The sequence below is a fragment of the Struthio camelus genome, chromosome 1 (genome assembly GCF_040807025.1).
Source record: "Struthio camelus isolate bStrCam1 chromosome 1, bStrCam1.hap1, whole genome shotgun sequence".
Lineage (NCBI taxonomy): Eukaryota > Metazoa > Chordata > Aves > Struthioniformes > Struthionidae > Struthio > Struthio camelus.
This window is the reverse complement of record NC_090942.1, coordinates 16,026,362-16,049,296: the sequence shown is the minus strand read 5'-3', so window position 1 is coordinate 16,049,296 and position 22,935 is coordinate 16,026,362. Positions and strand designations below refer to the sequence as shown.

The 22,935-nt window shown below is 40.0% G+C and overlaps 1 protein-coding gene across 1 annotated transcript in view; it reads right to left on the bottom strand.

The window, feature by feature from the left end:
- The window catches only part of PRKAR2B (protein kinase cAMP-dependent type II regulatory subunit beta), a 102,031-nt gene that overhangs the window by 60,738 nt on the left and 18,358 nt on the right, over window positions 1-22,935 (bottom strand). The window contains exon 2 of the mRNA XM_068930342.1: window positions 8,187-8,222. Coding sequence (XP_068786443.1) covers window positions 8,187-8,222 — 36 coding nt within the window. The remainder of the gene's footprint in view (window positions 1-8,186; window positions 8,223-22,935) is intronic.

Genomic DNA, 22,935 nt, shown 5'->3' with positions numbered 1-22,935 from the left:
CTATGACTTTGTCTCATCTGCAGCAGAAACTTGTGAAGTGCACAGCAAGTAATGTACATAAGGGAAAATAAAGAAGGGAAGGTGGGCCACTTGATTATGGCACTGGCTGAGAAACGGTTTCTCTCTCTGCCTTTCCCACAGAGCTCGTGTGTGTTGCGGGCAGGCCACTGAACTTCATTCTCAAGAGTTTGGTGTGTGCTTGCAGCACGGGTGGACCACGCACCAGCCTAAAGCCCAGCCCGCTCCCCGACTCGCTCACTGCCATCTCACCAATGGCTGTAAGGTGCCTATAGCTCATCATGCCCATATAGCTATACAGTAGCCTAAGTTCAGCCCAGCTCCAAGTCCCATGGGCTCTGTGGCGCTTCATATCAGACTCATCTTGGGAGAGCTCTGTGGCTCATTTCTCCCTGTGGCCCTGGGATAAGCCTGCAAAAGCAAGTGGGGTACATGAATGGCAGACTAAGGCCAGATGTGCTGTATCTGGAGTGCCCACATTGCAGAAGAGGAGAGCTCAGATTTATACCTATGGGAAAAGATCTCGTACTGCGTGCCTAGAGTGTGTCACTACACAACACAAAACGTAATATGGACATATCATAGTGCAAAGAGAAGTAATCACCCAATTTTTAAACTACTCTGCAGTTAGAATTATGGTTATGCTTTGAAGGAGTTGTGCTACTAAGTGCTTCAAGGAAAGAAAACTGGAATCTCACATTGGGCACTGTTAGAAAAACAATGTATGAACCTAGGTATAGAGATGTTTAAAGAGCATTTACATTTAATCCTAAATGCTAATCGTTGTTTTTATCCAGAATGTCTACTCAAATTTCTGATGTAGATAAGAGCTAGTGATACACATCCTGGCTTAAATATAAATGCTGCAATTCCCTATGTATAAACCAGTGACATTCCTCGTTCTTTAATTGAAATAGGTGTTGTGAAATTCTTCAGTGTTTGTGAAGCATTTATGCACTGCAGTGATGGTAACTGTAAGAGGGACCATGATCAGGAAAGAAAACAGTCTCTGTAAAGACTGGAGAGTACAGGCTATACAACTTATTTGTGCAAAATCACAAAATAAAGAAGGCAATTTGTTCTCAGCAATGACTGACTGAGGCAGCTGCTATCTGTAGACTATGGTGAGAGAGGCACAGTTGTGTAAAAAAACTGGGTGAAACATAGCCGATGACTGCGATGTAAAAGGATCAGGAAGTAAGCGAAGGCTGTGCCCGTTCGCACAGCGCTACACACGTCTGCCTACCTGCACCGCCGCACACGTCTGAGCGCAGCACGGCTGCAGCCACGTGGAGGTCTGCGCACAACCTGTCAATCCCTTCCGCAGGCGTTGCGAACTTAGATAAGACGTACCGCTCCTGTGAGCACTAGTAACCCACAAACTGCCACGCTATACCACGCTAATGTGCCACCACTAGCTTAGATGCGTTTTTTTTTTTTTTAAACCGTACTCTATAATGCAATGTTATACCCCAAAGCTCTAGGAGCACAGTGCAAACAGAGTTTTCGTATTAAATACTATTGGGGGTGGGCAAGATAGGTGGGCAAGATAACACTTTTTATTTAACAAACTTGAAGGACTGGGCATTTTAAATTAGGTATCGACTACATGCATGCAAGGAAGAGCGTAAGAAGAACCCAGTCTCACCTGAACTCAGTTTTGGAGGGGGGTGAAACAGAATTCAGAACTTGCAGAACTAGTAATTCTGCTTGAAGAAATACACTGGAATTACAGGTCTATTAATAAGTTCTTCATTCTTTTACCTTCTGTCACTATGACTTGATATGCTTATACAATACTTTCTCCTACCTGCGCGTTTAAAATGGGGTTTACAGTTACTTCATTCTTCATCATTATTTTTGGTACAACTCCAGCTTCTTCTGCCTTCTTGTATAAAATGGAATATCATTTCATTTAAATTAGCCTTCTTTCTCTGACAATTTTTAACATGCCATAGGAAAGTGGGTACCAATCTTGTTAATAAAATCTCAGTATAATTCAAACAGACTCAAATTACAGATGAAATATCTGTTTTCTAAGTTCAAACCTTTACCTTCTTTCCTAGTGGCATATACTGTTCTTGGCTAACAGTGTCAATTTGCTCTTACTAAACAGTAGCATGTATGCAACCATTGCATTTAGTACCATTTACGTTTTTCCAAGCTTGGCGTTTCAGAAAGCAATTAACAACTCCTTCAGTAACAGCACGCAAACTGACTAAATTCAGTAAAATTTCTCGGTGTTTCTTAAGTGGCTTGTCACATTTTCTGGAGAAATCACTAAACCGAAAACTAGCAGTGATATATGTAAATGCCACCGCAAGCACGACTAATTCACAGTCCACACCTCTGCGCAGAATCGTGTAGCCCAAAACTTTTATCTTGTCATTACTTCCTAATGGCACCTTGCACAAGGATGAAAGGATGAGATGAGGGATAGATAAATTGTTCTGGCAAACTCCCTTTCATGAGGGCTGCACCGAACCTTCCTCCTCACAGCCGGAGGTGTGCTGAAGAGCAGACAACCTAGGGCACAGCATGCACAGGCGCACGAGCCTCACACGTCAGCGCAGGGGCCGAGAGCCCCCATCTCGGCAGTCATGAGCGCGCGCGCGCGCGCGCGCGTGTGTGTGTATGTGTGTCCAGTCTCTGATGGGGTGACACTGCATTGCATTGCTCCCAACTGACAGCTGCACAGTCGTGCGGAGAGGAGATCCGACAGGCAACTCTCCGCTGACAAGACACCGCATGACTCCGACATTATAAATAATGGTGCTATGAAGGGCTCGTTGCCTGTAACTTGCCTGCGAAGTATTTCGCTCCATGTGTGCACGCATGCGCATTTAGTATTTTAATAAAAACGACGACTTTGAGGGGCTTGGAAAGTAATCACTGTGTTTTGCTTCTAGAACCAACTGATTTCTGAAAATTTTATCACGTGACTGAAACAGCTTCATGTGTTTCCTTTTAAGTGTTATCTGCCTATTGAGATTAAGGGACAATATTACCAGCTAGCAGAAATTCTTGCTGGAAAATATTTAAGTAATTGCAAGCCCCGAGCAGAAACAAACTGAAATGACCTGCTCTGCCAATTCAAATTAACTCTCACCTGCGCTAGACACTTGCCATTGCGTTTCACGGCTTTCGGACATCGCAGGTAATTAAGAGAAAGCTGCACCTCCTTCTTTCTCCTCAGACTGCAGGTGTAAATCTGATCTGATGTTTTGTAAGTATAAAATCTGTAAAGTTACATAAAATGGAGTTTTCATTCTTAGAGTCACTTGTGTACTGTAGGAGCAGCTGAAAAAAAAAGACAGGCCACTAAACACAGGCCCAACTTAAAAATTACAACAGTACATAAGTGATCCGATCTCCACAGTGAAATATTCTGAACTGCAGCGCCTGCTAAATGAGTTAATACACACCTTCCAAAAGCATAAAAAAACTGTTTCCTTTTGAGAGCAGCCTTCTTTCTCAGCCCTTCATCTTCAGTTAGTCAGGCACGTAAAGTTACCCAAAAGTGACAGTTCTTAAGAGTGTATGTAAAGGCAGCAAATATTTCCTAGTTTCAAAAGTTCCAGAGTAGAAAAAGAATATTATTTATAAGTTCCAAACTAAAAAACAAATAAATAAAATAAAAATTGTTGCATGGAGATGTCCTCTACTGTCGCAAGAGATTTTCTCTCATTCTCGTTCTCTCTGAGATTGATGACTGTCCCAGGAAGTCTATAATGTAAACTTCAATTTACTTATAACGTGCTGCTATCTTTTCTTTGCAGTGGTCATTACCAGCACCCACGGAGGAGAGCCTGAGAGTTGCCACCTCTCCTGCTTCCTCCCGTTCTTTCCACGTCAGTGGCATCTCCTTGACTGCAAAGTCATTCCAACTATATCTTAGCCCTTTTCTCCTTATATACTCTGTCTGTTGGCCCTGTTTAAATTATCTGGTCTAAGAGCTTTGTGGAGAAGCTGGCAAAAATCCCCCAAAACAAACAAAAAAACAAAAAAAGCCCACCAAAACAAAACAGAAAAAGAAACTAAATACAGCTACCTCTCTCACCTTTCTCACGTGGTGGAGAGAATAATGTATTAAAGTGCCATTTATTTCCTTTCCACTAGGACTAAAAGGGTATTTTGAAGTTGGATAGTGTTTGGGGAGAGGAATGAGGGGTTTATCTCTGCTGTTTGTAAGACGTGCTTCACATATGCCCTCGAACCTATCTACCAATTCTTTTTAACATAATAATACCAGCTCATGGCAACCACATTTAGGTTCTTTTCACTGCTTTAGAAGCTTAAACAGATACAGAACTGAATTAACTTTATAAACTGTTATCTATTTCTTAAATTAAGACTATATTATACCCTTGTATAGAATACTAATAAATGGATAAAAACAGCCCTAGTAAGTGGGATCTATTACATCTGAATTTGTACTCATTTCTCTAGCAACCTCATGCTGGTTTTCTATGCAAGACTCATTTCAAGAGGCTGAAAAGCAAGAACCCAGCGCTCCTCCAAACACTCAGAACCACATTAGCTTTCTAAACCTAGGTATCGCAGACTTAAATGGATGAAAATTAATCTCATCCACAGCAAAAAAGCACCCGTCTGTATTCAGAAACTGCACCTCTTGTCTAGCTCAGCTCATTCAGGAATCTCCACATCATTTTTCGCCTTGTGAACATACTCACAGCTTTCTCTTCAGCTTCATGCTGCCTCTACCTCCGTGCCTCCCTTTCTTCCTGACCACGTCTCTCGATTGCCTCAATGTTTTTTCTCCTTTCTCTTCATCTTAATCCCACCCGATCTTAAAGAAAATTTCAGGATTAAAGTATTTGCAGCTATCTTATTGTTCATTCTAGCTGCATGATGTATTTCTAGCCTCCTCTCCTTGCCTACCTTGTCTATTTAAGACTATGAAATCTATTATTCTTCGTACTCAGCCTAGAACAATGGAGTGCATTACTAACTAGTCTGTAGGTAGCTATGCCATCAGCACTACAGTATATGCACATACATGTGTATTTTATGTACAGAACACACTTTGCATACATATACATAAACAGACAGATAAGACATACTAAATTACATAGCTCAATACATTTTATGCATTGAAATTCAAGAACAATTAATTGACCCTAGCTTACTTATTCCTTTATCCTTTATATACCAGTGGCAGTACATTAATACACTCACAGCATGTTAACAGGAACAGTCGTTAAATAATAAATGCCTTACTATATTGTTTTCAGCAGGTGCTTCAGCAATTAATCTCTGGCGGCTTAATTTCTAGTTCATTTTAGAAAAGCAGCTAGATCTTATGCCACCAAGTAAAATACTAAAGATTGCCTATAGAATAACAGACACATCAAAATCAACACATCCACTGTAGTGAATTAGTATTCTTTGTGAAGAAAGGCGTATCATCTGGCTTCTCCCTGCCTTATCACTGCAAGAGCTCAAAGAGCAGCTTTTAGCAGAGCAGTCTAGGAGCCTCTGCTCAGTGCAGCTGCCACCAGCCGGGGCGATGCTGCCCTTCCTCCGTCCTGCCATCGGCTAAACTCAGCCGCCACCGCCACCGTTGTGGTGGCATGCATGCAACATGCAACATCCAGTGTTTTGGAGGGAGTTATGTGGGAGCCGCAGCATGGTTCAACTGGGGATCCAAATGAAAATCAACACACCAATGAACTGCCCTACTGCTATTTTCATTAAATCAGTGCACCCTCCGGCAGCATGACTCCAAGACCTGCGCGAGGGGAGGCGAGATAGCTTTTGGGCAGATGTGTGAGAAAGGCAGGGAAAGTAAAATCACTCTTTCAGAATCAGTCTGCAGTATCACTTGATCGGATGCAACATCAAAGCACATACCGCAGCTAACTATCAGAGTATTTATCATTAACTCAGAGTAACATCTATCAGAAGCAAATCTTCAAGAAAATTTCCATGACACTTCAGAATCAAAAATCTTGCACATTTTAAACTTTAAAACAGCTCTCATTCCATATGCCTACAACTAACAGAAATCAATATTTGGAAAAAAAAACAAACAAAAAACTCTTCTTTTGGTCAGCCTCTCATTTCCAAAATATGAGAATCAACTCGGACTACAGAATGCTTAAAGCTGGAAAGCACGGAAAACAGTTACTATCTGGCTTTTCTATTTACAAAGTATCTTGAGTATCTTAATGTATCCAAACAGTTGTTCAATAAAAAGTAAAGTCACTATCTAAAAATATGGTCATGACAAAACAGCTCTGTAAAATGTTTGGGTATCAGTATAGTTTGAGTCATATTTAATATTTAATTAATCAATTTTTAAAAAACATCCTGTATCTCTCTGGTAGCTATTTAACATTTAAGAAGTAAGAACTATCACCTTTCATGGCTTTTTTTGTTTGAAAAACTAATTATTTTGACTATTAAAGCTGCCCTGAAAATTAATAAAATAGTACATGCAGTAGATTGCATTATTACCTTGTTGCAGCTTAACCAAAGAGCGCTCATTTCCGAGACTGGCACGGTAACTTTCCTTATCTTAACAGAAACTGAATTCCACTTACAGGATTTACATCTAAACAATTTACATCTAAACAATCTTATACAATTCCACTTATTTTAGCTCTCCACAAAATTTCTAAATACTTTAGATATTAATTGCGTACAAAAATTATTTATATTTTTCCCCAATGAATGTGCAGAAATTTCAGACGGCGCACACGTTCTTAGTTTCCTTTCAAAGGGACATTAAAAATAACTGCTAATTTTTTTCTGAGCAAGCATTAGCTTTTCAAACGAATCAAACTCTTCCACTGAAATGCCGAGTTTTATCACATATCTCTTAAAAAGACTGCATTCATTAAAGTCAGTTATCAATCACAGTTAACACCTTGCTTAAAACATGCAACACAATTTGCATAAATCTCTGCTCACTTAGTGAGTGCCGGCTACGAATCATCCCTTCCATTTCATGCTACAAGTACCTTATGAAGTGTTAGCAAAACCTAAAACCGTTAGTATGAGAGTATTTTGGAAGGAATTACGCTTTCTTACTGTGTGCTACATACCATATGCGCCAACCCTGCAAATGCAAACCTCCATTTATTCTGTACAGTCCTCACCTTAGTAACTTGATGAATATTTTTATATTGACAAGGAGCTATCTGACTGAGAGTGCTGGAGGAAAACCTAGAAATCTAGATAGACTTTCTGGATTACGGAATATGCACTTTATTACATTTACTAAAAATGATCTGCAGCTGAAAATAGAAAGTGTTTTACATTTAGATTTTAAACTTAGCACACTGAGTTGACTAGATATAGATCACATTTCCAGTTCTGCTGACCTTTATGAGTCTATCAGGAACCTCATTATATACTTCCAGAGTCATATTATTTCAAAAAGAGCGTTAAGTTCTGGGCCTCATGCTTCAGGACAAAGAGCCTGCAAATATGAAATGTAAAGGCCATGATACAGGAGGACGATAAAGAAAGGCCAAAAATATTAATTTTTAATCTCACATAATTTGGGGGAGATCCATTACACGGTGTAACGGAGTAAGGTAAACAGTTCTCAGAGCCAGCGCTAACCCAGCTAACCTGCAGTATAGACAAAGTGGCACCAAGCTAAGCAGGAATACTAATGCAGCGCAACACAGCACTGCCATGGCAAAACTGCTTTTGGGACCCGATCTGATAGCTCAGCACAGCAGAACAATGCACCATGTACGCAAACCAGCCCAGTTCTGGAGAAATTTGGAGACTGTTAGCAGGGCTGTGCGTTTTCTCAGGCACATGTGATCACCAAACTGCTGGTTCAGGTTATCTATGAAATAAGCAAGACACCACTGTACCCGATTACCCTCAGTTCATGTTTTCTAAGCTTAGTCCTGTTAGGACTACAATTATTTTCTTTAAAGGAAAAATAAAAGCTTGAATTTTTTTGTAAGTTCCACGGCAACAGGAAGGCTTCAGGCAAGTTCTGTGACCTGGAACCTTGACAATGTTTTTCAGCAAACCAGATAACAAATTGGAAATAAACCCAAGTCAGTCATCTTCAAAGAAATCTGATTAATGTCATATTATATTTTACATGACAGTCACAATCATCATTATTTTTCATTTATTATGTAAACCAATGAAACATGCAACTTCATCCACCTTACCTGATGCCCGTCTTGTGAATCGATTTATAGCTGGAGCTGAAAGAAAACGGGAAGTTTCAATTAGATCCTTTTCCTAACAGTTTAAATACATTTTACACATAACGCTTTACACATAACAGTGACATACTTTGTTTAAATAAAGTGTGACAACCACAAAAATTGTTTAATAATTATTTGTAACTGCTTATAGAAAGCCATATTAATTTCATGTATACCTAAACTTTTAAATAGCATCGCAAGAGCAGTGGTAACTAGTCACCAAGAAGATTTCAAGAGCATTTTCAGCTTTTTAAAAGTTACTGTATGCAAGCACTTTCTGCTGTTCATGTCTGGCTAGTTATGTATTTCCATTATTTATCGAGACCACAGAAATTGGCATCTTGCACACAATGATGCAAACCTGGATGAAGATGATGTAAAAAATGAATTTTAATTTTACAAGATATACCTATTAGAAATCTGGCAACAAAGATACTCCTATACAGAAAAAGACTAATTTACAGTTCTATCTGAAAGATCAGATTTTCAACTGACTAACATTTAAAACTCTTCAGGTAAGTTAACACCAATGACAAAAGAAAAAAAAAGTTTTATGGTGCAAATGACTGTTCATAGTGACATCTTGGAACCATCTGCAAATATGTGCTGCAAACATTTGCAATCCAACTTCTATCTTGTTTCCAACTGGTAGAGGTCACAAAACACATCTTAAACACACAGTTTTGTTAATCTTTTGCCTCTATTTCAATTCCAGGCTTACTAGCTTCTTCAAGAGATACTAGCAATAAAAAAATAAAGTTTTATACGTTTTGCCTTCCAAATATAAGCTGCACACTGCTTATAATCAGTATAAAGCACTGGTCTTGAACTCTACTTTCATATGATACTCTATTCCAGCCTTTAATGTAAGAAGAAAATTTGAATGACCTAATTTCAAATGTGGGCAACAACTACATTAAAAATGCATAGTCTTATCATGGTTATTAATATTCAACTTAACAAAAACACTCTTAATGTTTACATGGAACTGACTGAAGAAAAACACTGAACTTTTGATTTTATCACACTTAGTTTTATAAGGGAGTTAGACAGCATTTCTTGAACGTTTAAGCCGAGGTGAAGAAAAAAAATGCTGAGAAAATAGGAGGGACAGTAACAGCTTGAGACGCAAACAGACTTTTTATTCCTTCAGGGAGAAAAAACCAGAGCAAAGATACAAATTCTGAACCAGAGTCACAGATGGCTTGTGCAAGCACACACAGTAGTGACAGGTCCAAGTGGCAAGAAATGCACTGGGAAACCAGACTGCAGTGATTCAAATTGCTATTCATGAGCAAGCATACCTCTTCTGAATAAGCTATCACAAACCCCAAGTATATATATAAATAAACCAGAGATTCACATAAGTAGAAAGTTTATTTTCAAACCTAAGTTCTACTCACACTCAATGAACTTTCTTATAAAAAAACAAGATATTTAAATATTTTTTATTAGAACAGACAGCATATTATGCAACTACTGTTGTGTAATACTGTTTAGTTCCTCAAACTGCAGAAAGAATATAGTTAATTTTGTCTCTAGGGTTACAGACCAAACTCATTTCAGGACACTAGTCAAGACTCACCACCAGACGGCTGTGCCATTAGCTCCAGTTACGTAAAGCAGCAGCACTTCTCAGCAGATGTGCTCATAAGAAAGTATTGGGGATCTGACATATTTCTAACAAGAAAGCATAATATAGTGCTCTGCTCACACTAAGTCAGAGAAGATAATTTGGTTCGGCTGTCAGTTCTATATATTATGTGTAGATATGAAGATTTAACTCCTCTAGACAGCTACCTCAGCACATTTTACCAACATGATAAATAATATATTTCTTTAAAAAAAACACCCAACACAGAACTAATCTGCTTTGAAGACGCCACCTCTTTGACAGTTTCAGTAATTATTTCAAAGAAACAATCCCTTTTCCAGGTACTTTCAGTTAAATAAACTTTTAAAACCAGTCTTCTGATTGCTGCAAGAATGTTTAATTTTACAATTTACTTGTTGTTAGGAGAAAAAAAAAAAAGAAAAGAAAAAAGAGCAAGAGAGAACAATTTTACCAGAGCGTCAGAAACTTGACAATGAATTGTGTGCAAACAGACCATCTCTGAGCTATGCCTGCTCTATGGAGGTCATGCATGTGAACATTCAGTGTTCAAGCAGCCACCAGGTAAAGCCTTTCTCTCCGGCACCGGGATCTCATTGGGGTCATCCAAATGTGTTCCTGGGAGTTTCAGAGGCAGCACCACAGTTCTTTGCTTTGCAAGCTGAAAAAGCTGAATATTCTCTCTTTCTCTTGTAGCAAATTGTGATATACCTTTGGTGCCCAGAAAGATGGAAAAGGTAGCTTACAAGAAGGGCTCAAAGAATCATCAGCCCTAGAGGCGTTTAGCCTGTATTTTCACTGCAAAGTAGATGCATGATCAACCAGATGACTATATGTCTGGCAGGATAAACATAATAAGGTGGCCAAAACAGAGTTTAAAAAGCAATTTGCCGGAGGCATAAGAAATAACAGTAAGTTATCTTTCAGACATGTCAGGAGCTGGAAGTCTTGGCTCCGAAAGCAAATGGACAAATCAGTGGCAGATCAATTCATCAAGAGACACTAAGCATTCCCCCTGGGACCTTAAGTCTTTAAACCACAGAAAACTGGAGGCTGTACAGAGGGAAGAAACACTACCTGCTTCGTCTGTGCTTATATTCTTCCCTAGATATCTTTTTCTCGGGCACTGCCGTTCCTGAATTCTGGGCTAGACTGCCTCGTAAGTTGGGACCAGTGTGACTGTCCTTACGGTCAAGTGAAAGCTACACCCAAAAAAGTGCCATGTTAAGAGACAGTCTTGGCATGCTTAACTGCATTAGGAACCTGAGGGCACCATTGAAATCCCACTCACGGTCCACATGGATATTGCATTTGCATCCATGGGTTCAAGCCCCAAGCTACACATAGATGTAAGAAACAGCACCAGGCAATGGGGCTTCACATCCTGCTCCAGCAGCCATTCCCCAACATCTCAGCTTGCAGCTCTCCTCCCTCTCTTCTTGTATATGCGAGAAGCTTCTCAGGACTTTCCATGCCTGTCCGCGCTCAGGAATGGCGGAAAGCTGTTGTGCTCTGTAAGTCACCTTGAGCACTGCTCCCAGTCTCATCGGAAACCCAGGCAGAGTGGTCAGTGGGCTCCGCCAACCCAAGGACACCCCACTTGCACCAGAGCCGACATACGCCAACTTAAAGCGCTGTAACACTGCAGCGAAGGCATGCTCAGGAAGGGAAGGGGTGTGAGAGAGTACCTACATAGCTGCTGAAGTTAACCCTTTACGGAAAATATCCGAAAAGTTACAGAAACATTGCTAAGAGTCAGTTGCTCAGAGTGACTCAATACAACAACTGGCTGGGAAAAAAAAAAACCCAAAACCAAAAAAAAACCCCAAACTACTTATGTATTGACTTACAGCTACCAAAAAAAAAAAAAAAACCCTATTGACAAGGGGGAAACTGGGAGGCAAACACATTCAGAACGTTTCCACTGACATTTTCTCTTTTATTTGACTAACAGAGAGAGTGCTGCACCACATCGAGTTGTGTATTTCAGTTAGTGGAGAATCTTGTTCAAGTATGTGCTGTCACTCTAGCATTAATAGGACTCTTCGCATTCCGTTTTGTTGCAACAAAAGTCTATTACAAACTCGCATAGGGAAAATGAATAAAGGCAAAAAAAAAAAAAAAGAAACAAGCAAAAAGCAGAAAACCCCAGATGTTAACATCCTGACAAAGTTTTGATCAAATTACCATTTGAAATTAAGTAAGTTAGCAATTCTTATATGACATATCACAGTTGTTATCTTGTTAGGACTATATAACGATAAAGTTCGATCATCTAAGACGTTATCTGCTGGTAACTGAAATTTATGTTTGCTCATGTTTGCAAATCCCTGTTCAGACAACTGTACAGAACCACAAAATGTTTTGAAGTATTTTGGTGATACAGATCCAAGTAAATAAACAGAAATAACTGGCACCACATAAATGATAAAAGCAGCCAAAAATGTTACAATGTCACTAAGAATACATTCTGTTAAAACAACAGTGAATTATGTGAAGCGCTCACTGAAGACTAATTTTTTCCACCACTGACAACTGCCAACCAGCTAACTATTGCTCTTTTCCCCTCTGGATATGTTTTCACTCGTACAATTCTTTATGAGCATTAACCAGTCATTACAACATCCCTGGAAAACAGACAATAAAAGTAACATCATTTTGTAAGTGAAGAAGAAATGGGGGTCGATGGGATAGTTCGCAGAGCACCAGGGCTAAGATGACAGAGGTAAGAAAGGATCTATAGCTGCGAGTTCTTTATCCAGTTAATTCCTTCCCATAGCACTGAGCTGTCCCTTTTTGCAGGCTCCTAATTTAAGTGCTCAAAGTCAAGTTTGCTTCAAAGACTGCCAGAGACACTAGTGCCATTACAGAATAATAAATTAAATACATCAGAGACATTAAACATGAAGTCTTCCTAGACCATCAGAGCGCTGCCAGCCCTGGTTCTAATGAGGTTACACTTAACGGTGGCTGCTGAGGACATGCTCAAGCTACCCCACAGCCAGATGTGTAAGCTGTGCCTTCTGCAGGTCTGCAAACCAGGGCAAATGCCTGACAGCGGGCCGTGCTGCCCCAGTGCTGCTCAGCCACAGGAGCTCAGCGGGCTCTCTGCTGCCAGCTCCTGCGGACAGAGACCATCAGGAGACTCTTCAGGCCGCATCTAGAGCAATGCCAGTACGTGATCTTTCAGAACAAAACACACAAAGCCAAAATGCCTGCTCTAAGTGCCTGGGATTGGCCGATCAGTGAAAAATCTTCAGTATTAGTAAAAATTGGAAGAATGCTTCCAACTAGCTCCACTTTCAATTAGCCCCTGTAATTATCTTCAGAGGGCAAAGGGCTACACCCCCTTAAAAAAAATAGAAAAAAGAAAAAGAAAATTAAATTCAGCTATTACATTTCTAAAGACCTCAAATTCAGCAGACCATACCCATACAGAACACGAATGCTGCTAATATATCTTAAAAGGCAGGTACAGACAGAAATAGTATCTGCACCTCAGTGTGTAATCCTGGAGCGGAAGGCACAGGTGCCCAGAGCAGAGTGAAGTAGTGAAGTCACGAAACAAAGTCCTAGCTAAATCATACATTTCTTTTTATCCTATTTAAGGCAAAACAGTGCTAAAACTCTCCAGGACATCACTGAGGTCAGTGGGTTAGACATAGCCCAAATTTCCACATGAGGTTGAGAACCTGCTTCTCAACACATCCCATGATATTATATTAGCCTAACCGTAATGACTTCAGAGGAGCTATTCTTGTTTCACTTAGGTTTTCTCATTACATCACCTATATTAAATACCTCAAAATCCCTAGGCCAAGTTTCAGCGTTGCTTGCACTATGGACTTCACCTTCTCAGTTCCAAGCTCAGCCACTTCTCAGAGGCCCAGCAATCTTTAGAAAGATGTTGAATTATGCCTATTGCAAGTGCATTCCTGTATTATGCAAATTAATATGAGCTTCTCCTTTCCAACACAGCTTATTAATTAGAATGAACTAATAAGAACAAGAGAAAAAGCATATCTCAATGTAGACTGAATGCCTTTCTAAAATACATGCTTCTGTCAGACTTAAATTATTATATCTCAAAGTGGACAAAGTATGCTTAACTCTCCATTACCCAGGATGATAGACTGGGACATCTTGCATAAGAATGATAATAGCAATAATAAAGATAACACAGATATGGGAGAGCACAGTGCAGGGCATCCAATAACTCATGGGCCCCTCTCTGGAGCTGCTCTAATTTCTATCCATCACAATTTTAGGATTATTCCAGGAGGAATGATCGTTTCACAGCACTGTCAAGTCTGAGCTGGAAGTGCGGTAAGACACTAATTTTAATGTACGTTCACACTAATAGGGCCACAGAGAATCTCAGGGAAGGCAGTACGAGTACCATTTGCTCTTGGCCATGGGGTTCCCCCTCCGTCAGTCCTGACAAGGGCAAGTCTGCCTCTCCCAGCACTGCTGTAGGCTCAACACAGCTGGTCCTGGGCCCAGGCTAACAAAACTGGCTTGCCCCAAACTAACTCTAGCCGGATGCCTCCGCACACCGAGTTCTGCAGACACGTCACGGGGGGCACCCGAATTGCTGCTCACTGCACTGCGGCAGCTATGGCACAGCAAGGCTTTCCGCTTGACCTCCGTGCCACGGGGAAGCAGCTGCAGCGCTTCTGGAGCTGGCTCTGAAAGTGGTTCAGCTGTGTTTGCGCAGCAGTGCCAGCACGAATGTCAGCAGCATGGATAATCCACAACCACAATGGCACAGACAGTCCACAACCGATAATTTACCGCTGGATAATTAAGAGCCAATTGTATTTACAGTCTATAGTGATACCAGAGGTCAAGGTACACGGTCATTTCTTGCTTAGAATCTCTAAAAGCACATGGAGACATTACTAGAATACAGATCTAGCCAGATGATAAAATCAACGTTTTAACATAAAATGAAATTACAGAAAACGTGATAAAATTGTAAAACATAGGTCTCTGCCTCACTGAGAAATTTGTTTGAGTTGGAATAACTTTGGAAGTGGGCTGCTTTACTATGAAGAGCTATTCCTCCTTGCAGTTCTCAGACGCTGGCTGGTACGTTCAATGTCAGTTTGAAGAAATGAGTCCGTGACAAAGGAGGGAGTTGTTAGGTCTTGAGAGAACGGTTCTCACTTTCCTCTGCGAAAGGCCATGATGGCTGTGACAGCAACAGGGAGAGGGGATGGGCCCAGGGAATATGCAAGCAGTATTCAGAATACAAACAAAAAGCCCTTGCAGTGAAGTGGTTAGCTACGCTTATTTAGAAAGCTATGCTAATGGAAGACATGGAAGAGTAAAATAATCACTATGAAATACGTAAGATATATCCTCCTATTTTCTTCACCAAATAAATCCAACTCAAAAGATTTTTCTTTATTTAATCAAAATCAAAATTCAAGAACAACACATAGATTGGGCCTGGACACACGGAGAAAGGGTAAATGACAGCCGTACAGAGGTACACCCTAAGGGACATGTGCAAGGGAACCTGAAAGGTTCAGCAACAACACTGCTGTCAAATTCTGTAACAAACCAACTAACAAGAAGCCTAAACTTCACCTCGAAAAGTCGATTTTCCCTTGGGAGTCAAACCCACAGCTCCTGCCAGGGCCAAGTCTGCACACAAAGGGATCTGACTCTGTACAAAGAGGGTGCGTTACCAGAAGGAACTGAGAGCACGTTTCCTTGGCGAGAGTATGTGCCCTACGGACTAAGTGCGGCTACATATCACAGGAGGGAGAGTGCATATATCAGCGGGCATCCGCATACATGGGCACAATGCAGGAAGCAAGCCATGAAGTATTAAATACATGCTGTCAGGGAGCCCCGCAGTCAGAGACTGAAAAGCCAAGATGAGGAAGGGATGATGCTATAGCATCACTATTTATAGGCTTCTAGGAGAAAAAGGGAAAGAAAATGATTTTGGCTGTTGCAAGAGAAGTAGAGGCTGGTAGAGGAAAGTAGCTACATTACAAGGGATGCCCTAAGATAATTGGGGTTTTTTCTTAATAAAATTACATCTACAGATTTTAAAACCATCTATATCAGAACATAATATACACATAATTATTCCCATCCCTGAAGACATCAACATACCTGTAGAAAAATACAAATATACAGCAACCAGCATATTCTATTATCCCCATTTTTAAAATATGCAACAAACAAAAGCAAATTTACAAAAGGGAGCACTGCCAGTTTTCTTTATAGACCTAAAACGCAGTTAGTCCAAACTGAATTTTAAGAGTTTAATTGGTTCTACAGATTCCTTAACTTCTTGCCATTTTCAGTCTGGAGAATGAGTTCTACTTCACTACAGAACAGTTTACCAAGAAAGTGGGGAAAGCCTTACAGTCACAATATTTTGAGAACTATACTGGATAATTGCCTTATGCTCCTTATGATATAGCTCTGGAGCTTGTATTTCTATAATTACATGCTACTACAGTTGGACTGCCCCTTTCCAAAGCCAATGCCATGCGCTTCCGAGTGCTGTACAGGATTCTGCACTCTCCTCGGATAGTCTTCAAAGGAAACTGAGATGAAGAACCTAGGTAAACTATTTCATTCATATAAATACATAACATACCCTAAAAAACAAAAACAGCATAGCGGAAAGCCCCTCTCCTTTGGGTATTTCATTCTACATACCAACACCTATCTCCCAGTAGATACATGCATTGAATTGCTACTTCAAACAGAAAACAACAAATAGCAAACTCCCCTACGTTACATCTCTCTAATGACTACACAACAAGAAGCCACAAATAATTTCTTCAAACCCAAAAGCCTGGGCTGCACATAGAGAAAAGAAAAAAAATACCATGACTTGTTGACTTAGGTCAAAAAAGGATAAATACCTACTCAGTAAAAGTTTTGACAAATTAATTAGTTGATAATTAACAAGTTGCCACACAAGAACATGAATATAAACGTGTGGATAAATATGAGGATAAATACCTCAGTTTTTGTTTTGCTGAAGATGAAAACCCTTTTTATCTACGTATTTAAACTGATCACTATGCTATCAGGAAAATAGCAATGCTGTAACTCGTCCCTGAAAACATTAAATAAGCAGTGACTAATATATTTTGCCAGGTTTTCATTTTTTACACTATTTCCAGGTTATATTTTGTATTGATTTTAAATACATTTATTTTTCAAACGCTATTACAGAGTAGCACACTTTCGTGGTCATGTTTTGACATACATACAGAGCACTACAAGTTGGCTAGTTGTTTAACCTGTCATAACACAAATCTTGAAAGAGAGGTAAAGAAATCTTCCCTGCTTTATCAGTTAAGAAATTTATTATGAATAATTGATGCTGTACATAATTACGATAGCTGAAAATAAAAAGACTAGATGCCTATTTGATCTTACTCTGGGTTAGACCAATGACCCAATGCAGTGAAATGGGCTGTCACAGCAGTTATTGGGAATGAAATGCTGCTCTTGGAGAGTGTATTTACTTTTCCCACTCAAGCAGATCTTAGAAGGCTCAGGCTTTTCTTTTTTTAATTTTTAAGAAGCAGCCTAATACTTCTTTCAGATTAACACGTCTTGTGTTAGAACATAAAAGTAGGTTAAGTCAATATGTTGCTATATTGAATGCTTATCTGAAATGTGCATTCTGTTGTATAGCATCGTGTGCTAAACATAGCATGTTTTTCTTTACAAATTTGTCGTCATTACTGCTTGTGACCAGCTTGTGACTTAGTCATTATCTCATTAAAAATAATCAGTCATCTAGAGAAGAAAAAAATATATCATTCACAGCAATATTGCTAATACTCAATTATACCAGCGGCTGTAACAAATTAATTTGTATAAGAACCTGTTTGATAAAAACTGAAAACCTGTGTTTGTGAGGAAGCTCTGGTTTGGAGTACTTGCTGCTCTCAATCCCAGGTTACTCAGTACATATGACGAAACTAATGATGTGTAGATGATAAGACTATGTCCATCAGGGACAAAATAATTAGAAACCAAAAGCAGTATGAAATTGAATGTAAAAAGCACCAATGAAATAAATACATGACAGAAGTCAATCTTCCCAGGATATGCTCTGGGCTATGAAGATCCAGGCCTTCCTACAGAGAGAAAAACTAAGGTCTGAAGGGCTGCTTTAGCTTGATCGTGATCTATGGGTCCCTTTTTTCTTTCACCCTCTGTCTTGGTAAAATTTACCAAACTGCCTATTTCTACCCAACAGAGAGTTCTGAGGTTTTTTTGTTTTTTTAACATGATCCCTGCACCCCACACTACTTGCAGTAACATCCCCCTTAGCTGCCTAAGCAATTTATTACAATTTTCAAGGAATAGTCTGCTATAGACATAGCAGAGTTTACAACTGCTACGAAAACCCATCGGATACAAAATGTCAGTAATGCTTTTGTCTTTTTACCATCTGTAAACAGCTCCTTTCCACTTGAAATTTCATAAGCTATTTTAAGAATATTATGGTTATTTGCTTTCTAACACTGCAGCGTAGGCGTTTAGATTCAATTTCATGTTCTTTTCTGCTTTCTAATTTTGCTGCCTGAAGCATATTTACTAATGTATGCATGTTCCCAATCAGAATGGGAGAAAAATTGGTCATTCTGCTAAAGCTCTACCCGCAATCCCAAAACAGTTGAATGGAACCACTCATCTGTAAAACTATCAAACTGACATTGTATATGTCATTAGGCTTCAGGATCAGCATCCCATGAGATAAAAGAGCAATCTGCACCTGTCCTTGAATCAGAATTTCTGCCAAACTGCAAACTAGACAGTTAGTCCAAGGTTTTACAAAAATGACCTGTTCTCTCAAACTCTTGAGTGTCTAAACCATTCCCTTAATTACTACACAAGCGTGCACCAGGCTCTTGTTTTTGCAAAATTTTGGCCTACGTTTTTCAATCTCTTGACAGTACCTGAAAGTTATCTTCATTACAAAGGAATAAAGATGCAATCTGGTGGATGGTAGTGGGTTGGAGAAGATGTCATGGCTGTCAGTATTCTTCTCTGAGGGAGTACACCTTTGTGTGGAGTTTGTAATTATCCCATCTATTTTACACAATTTTGCAACTACGAACATAACCGCTTCTCTCCCCCTGCACATTCATACTACCTGTGTTTAATTCAAAGTTTCAAACTTTTTAAGACCCAGGCTTCCTTACTATTATTCATGTTTTTGTCACTTTGCCATTAGGTTATTACAACACATCCTACATGGGCAAACACCATTAAAACTTTCTAAAGTTAAGATTATACAGCATCTCTTCCTACTTGCTAGGAAGTTTCTGCTTTGGCAGAAACTTACACTTGATGAAAAAAGTATATATATTAATGTGTATGATCTGCAATTTGCACTGTTTATTCATTTCTGGGTTAAAGTTAAGATTTTGTTACTTGATATGTATTTTAAAGTTTGCATATTTTTAGCTCTTTATATACTTAAAGGGAGCATCTCTTGCACTCACAATATTCACTCTCAGCTGGTAAGCACTACAATAGACAACTTTGTTAGCTTTCAGAGCATGAGGCAAAGCACATCTTCCAGTTTGGTTTTAGAGAAAGACTAAGAGACATAGCTCATTAAAGAGCACAGTTATTGTTACAAATAAAAAGAATAATAATAATTTTTAAAAAGTTATGAGAATAAAAAATGTTATCAAGAGGACTGCACTGAGACTGTTTCAGAAGAGAGAGATATAAATTAGCATGTAAATAGAAAAGTTGTAACCAAAAAAAGACAGCACTTGAACATTAAGCTGTCCTCACTCCTACCACATGAATGCCAGCTCTTCAAAAGTTTGTGGATGACAGTGATGGCAGGAGGGGTGCTTCCTCACTTCTTCATGTGGGCCGCATTAGAGGTTTCATCAGCGAGCATGCTGAGCACGTATTTTCAGTTCAGACATTTCACTGAGCAATTCACTGGTTTTGCACATCTGCTGCCTGCAGCCTACACGTAACATACATCCCATCAGCAGGCAAACTCCCCGATGTCTAGCAGCCACCAAAAACAACTAGTGAAAGATCAAAGTTGAAGATCCTACCAGCTAGGAACACATCCACTGGAGTAACTTGGTGGCTAACACCTTCCCTGGGCTCAGGTCCCACATGTCAGAGTGTAGTTTGTGAGATTGGGTTTGTTTGTTTTTTCTCCTGTTTTCAGTAATTTCTTGTAGTCTTAGGCTGCAGTCATCCTCCAGAGCTGGACAACACCAGCAACAAAAAAATCTTGGGCTACCAGAAACTATAGTGTTGAGATTTAAAAGACTGAGCCAAAGGTTGAAAAGAAGGGAAAGGAGGAAAGAAACAAAACAAAATAAAAACAAAAACACAGTAACTAGAATAAGAAACATAGGGAGGGAAGAGGGGAATAGTTTTACTGCTCACATTCCATATAAGTGCAATGTCAAATTACAGCAAGCAGCTGTCAGAGATTATGCTGAAGCTGTTAGCCAAAGCATCCTTCATGATTTGGCCTTTCTACTTCTCAGAGCCAAGTGAATGAGGCACAGCTGGTAGTGGTAGCTGCACTCACTTCAGTACAGACTTCATGCACCCATGCAATATCTGCTGCTCTTTTCTCTTGCAAAGATGCAGGACACAGCATGTATATATGACCTTAGGAAGAAGGGGGCATTCAGACTCAATAACAACAGCCATCTGTCTCCCCTTCAGATGGTCAAAACCACTATCCACATCCATGAGACTACCGATTATGCACTAACTAAAGAAACCCTGTCCATGGTTCAGATTGACCATAAATGGCTTTATGAGTCAATAAAGGGAGTAAGGAAGGGTCACCATCTGTCTATTACCCAGAAGTATATAGACTGAGGATCTTACAAACGGCGCCCCCCAAACTAGGCAGCTAGGTGTCATTTTGCCCTGAACTGAGCAGATAAAGAATGGCGGAAATTAGCGATGACCAACTTCCAGGTGACAAGGGCAACCCTCTTCCTTGCACCCCCTGTCCCATGTTGGCCATCCACAGAACCAAATGAAGGGCAAACACAACATGGATCTCATTTCCATGGTCACCACCATCCTCTCGCTGAAGGTCTCCCTTGAATGGCCATCTCCTCAGACATTAAGTAGAACATGCAGCACCTCCCAGCATAACATGTAACACAGGATAGTTTCTACTTTGTACTCAAAACAGTCTTGATACAGTTGTGCCAGCACTTGCATGATTATGATCAAACACAGACCCATGCTACTGCATGTTACTGTCACAGTGCTGACATGCAAATTACAGCAAATAACCTAGCACAGATGTGGTGACAATGCTCTTTTGTAGGTTCTTTTTCCTGACATGCACTCATCTCAGGAACTGCTTTTCTCTTCCATGGAAACAATGCAGCACATCCCCATAATAACCCAGGGTTATAGCCCAGAATACACAGAACACAACGTAAGGATGTTTGAAGAGCTCAGTTGCCTAACTCGATGTGCAGATTTTTGTGCTCAGTATGTAAAATTTGGGCATAGTGATACTAAACATCATTGTCACTTGAGCCCCTCTATAAACCTAGTCTTTATTCTCAAGCTGTCTTTTGAGCCAGTAGCTATGCCTTGATTATGGAGGATGAACCTTTGAAACCAAATAACTTGTTCTTCAAGAAAATGGAGAGGTCAAAGAGAACCCATAGCGTGAACAGACATTATGGACAGGTGAATAGGAAACCTCTTCTGTCTTGAACCAATAAACTTGGGCAAGAGAGAGATGGGGAACAGCCAAAGGAAGCTGCAGATACTGATTTACTTCAGCACATTTTGTTGTGTTAGTGTGAAACAGGGATTACTGGTAGAGGCTGAACAAGCAGAGGGATGTCCAAAGTACAAATACAAAAGGGCCATCTACTGTCATTTCTTTTCTTCTTCCACTGCAGTAGCATTAAAATATTCTATGAGATAATCTAAAACTGCAAGTCCTATTATTTCTTATGGCTACGTTACTTGTGAATCACTTTTACAAATTTGTGGTAGAAACTTCTAGCCAGTAATGGATTTTTTGGTACTACTCCATTTTGCTCAAAGGTTTGGGCAGCATTCGAAAAGTTGCATCTGTTGTAAGTAAACTGCAGCATCATGATCACATTCACTCACATTTTCATTCTGTCCCGGCTAGCAAAGCCTGAGAATGTTGTCCTGATGTCCTTTTGTAACTATCTGTGAGATTCCTACGAAGGGCCAACTTTCCATGACTCTTGATAACAGAACTCTCCAACCATCCATGGGCTGATTAGTCATCAGGCGACGAAATAACTGCTAGCATAAAACAAATGGTCTTCCACCAGAGGGCTTTTAAAAAAATAAACCTACTGTGCTTTCAATCTGGATTCCCTAGCAAAATTACATTTGGTAATGACATCGTTGCCTGAAAGAATGCTAAAACTCATCGTAACAAAGCTATGTGGTCTATGACCCAAATATCCCTTTCCTCCAGACCTGTCCAAAAAGTCCAACACATATTGGGTCGTATTTTCTATTTACAGTTAGCTACCCAGACAACTAATCTGAGATTCAGGTACTGAAGAAGGAAGTATACAGAGACAGATTAAAGGCAGACCAAGGGATACCACTGGCGATCTGGAGTCTCGCTCTGACACAGAACATTACAGAGAAAAATAACGCTTTGCTTTGGGAACATGGAAGAAACTCTTTATTCTACGCCTGATGATGTGCTGCTTGCTCTGTACAGTGTCCTCCCCCAACCTCCACTGCCTTTGAAGAACCTCTACTTCTTTTACAATGAGTAAACAGGAAAGGTCAAGAATCTGCATCAGGAAGGGAGAAATAAAAACTAAGGGATGAGTTTGCTTGACTGGTTACAGGTCAGACTACCAACCCACACTTCCCAAACAACTGCCCTATCCCCCAGGCCACAGCATAGTCCGAGAGCTTGCACTGAAAGCTTGTCTCTTGAAGCCAAGCCAATGTGCAAGCAAGCATGCTAGAGAGTGAATAAGAAGCCTGACTTCAACCTAGTGGTCTGCTTATTCATGCATCCACAAAGAAGGCAGGCTAGAGTTTCTGTTTCAACTTACTAGAATAAGCATG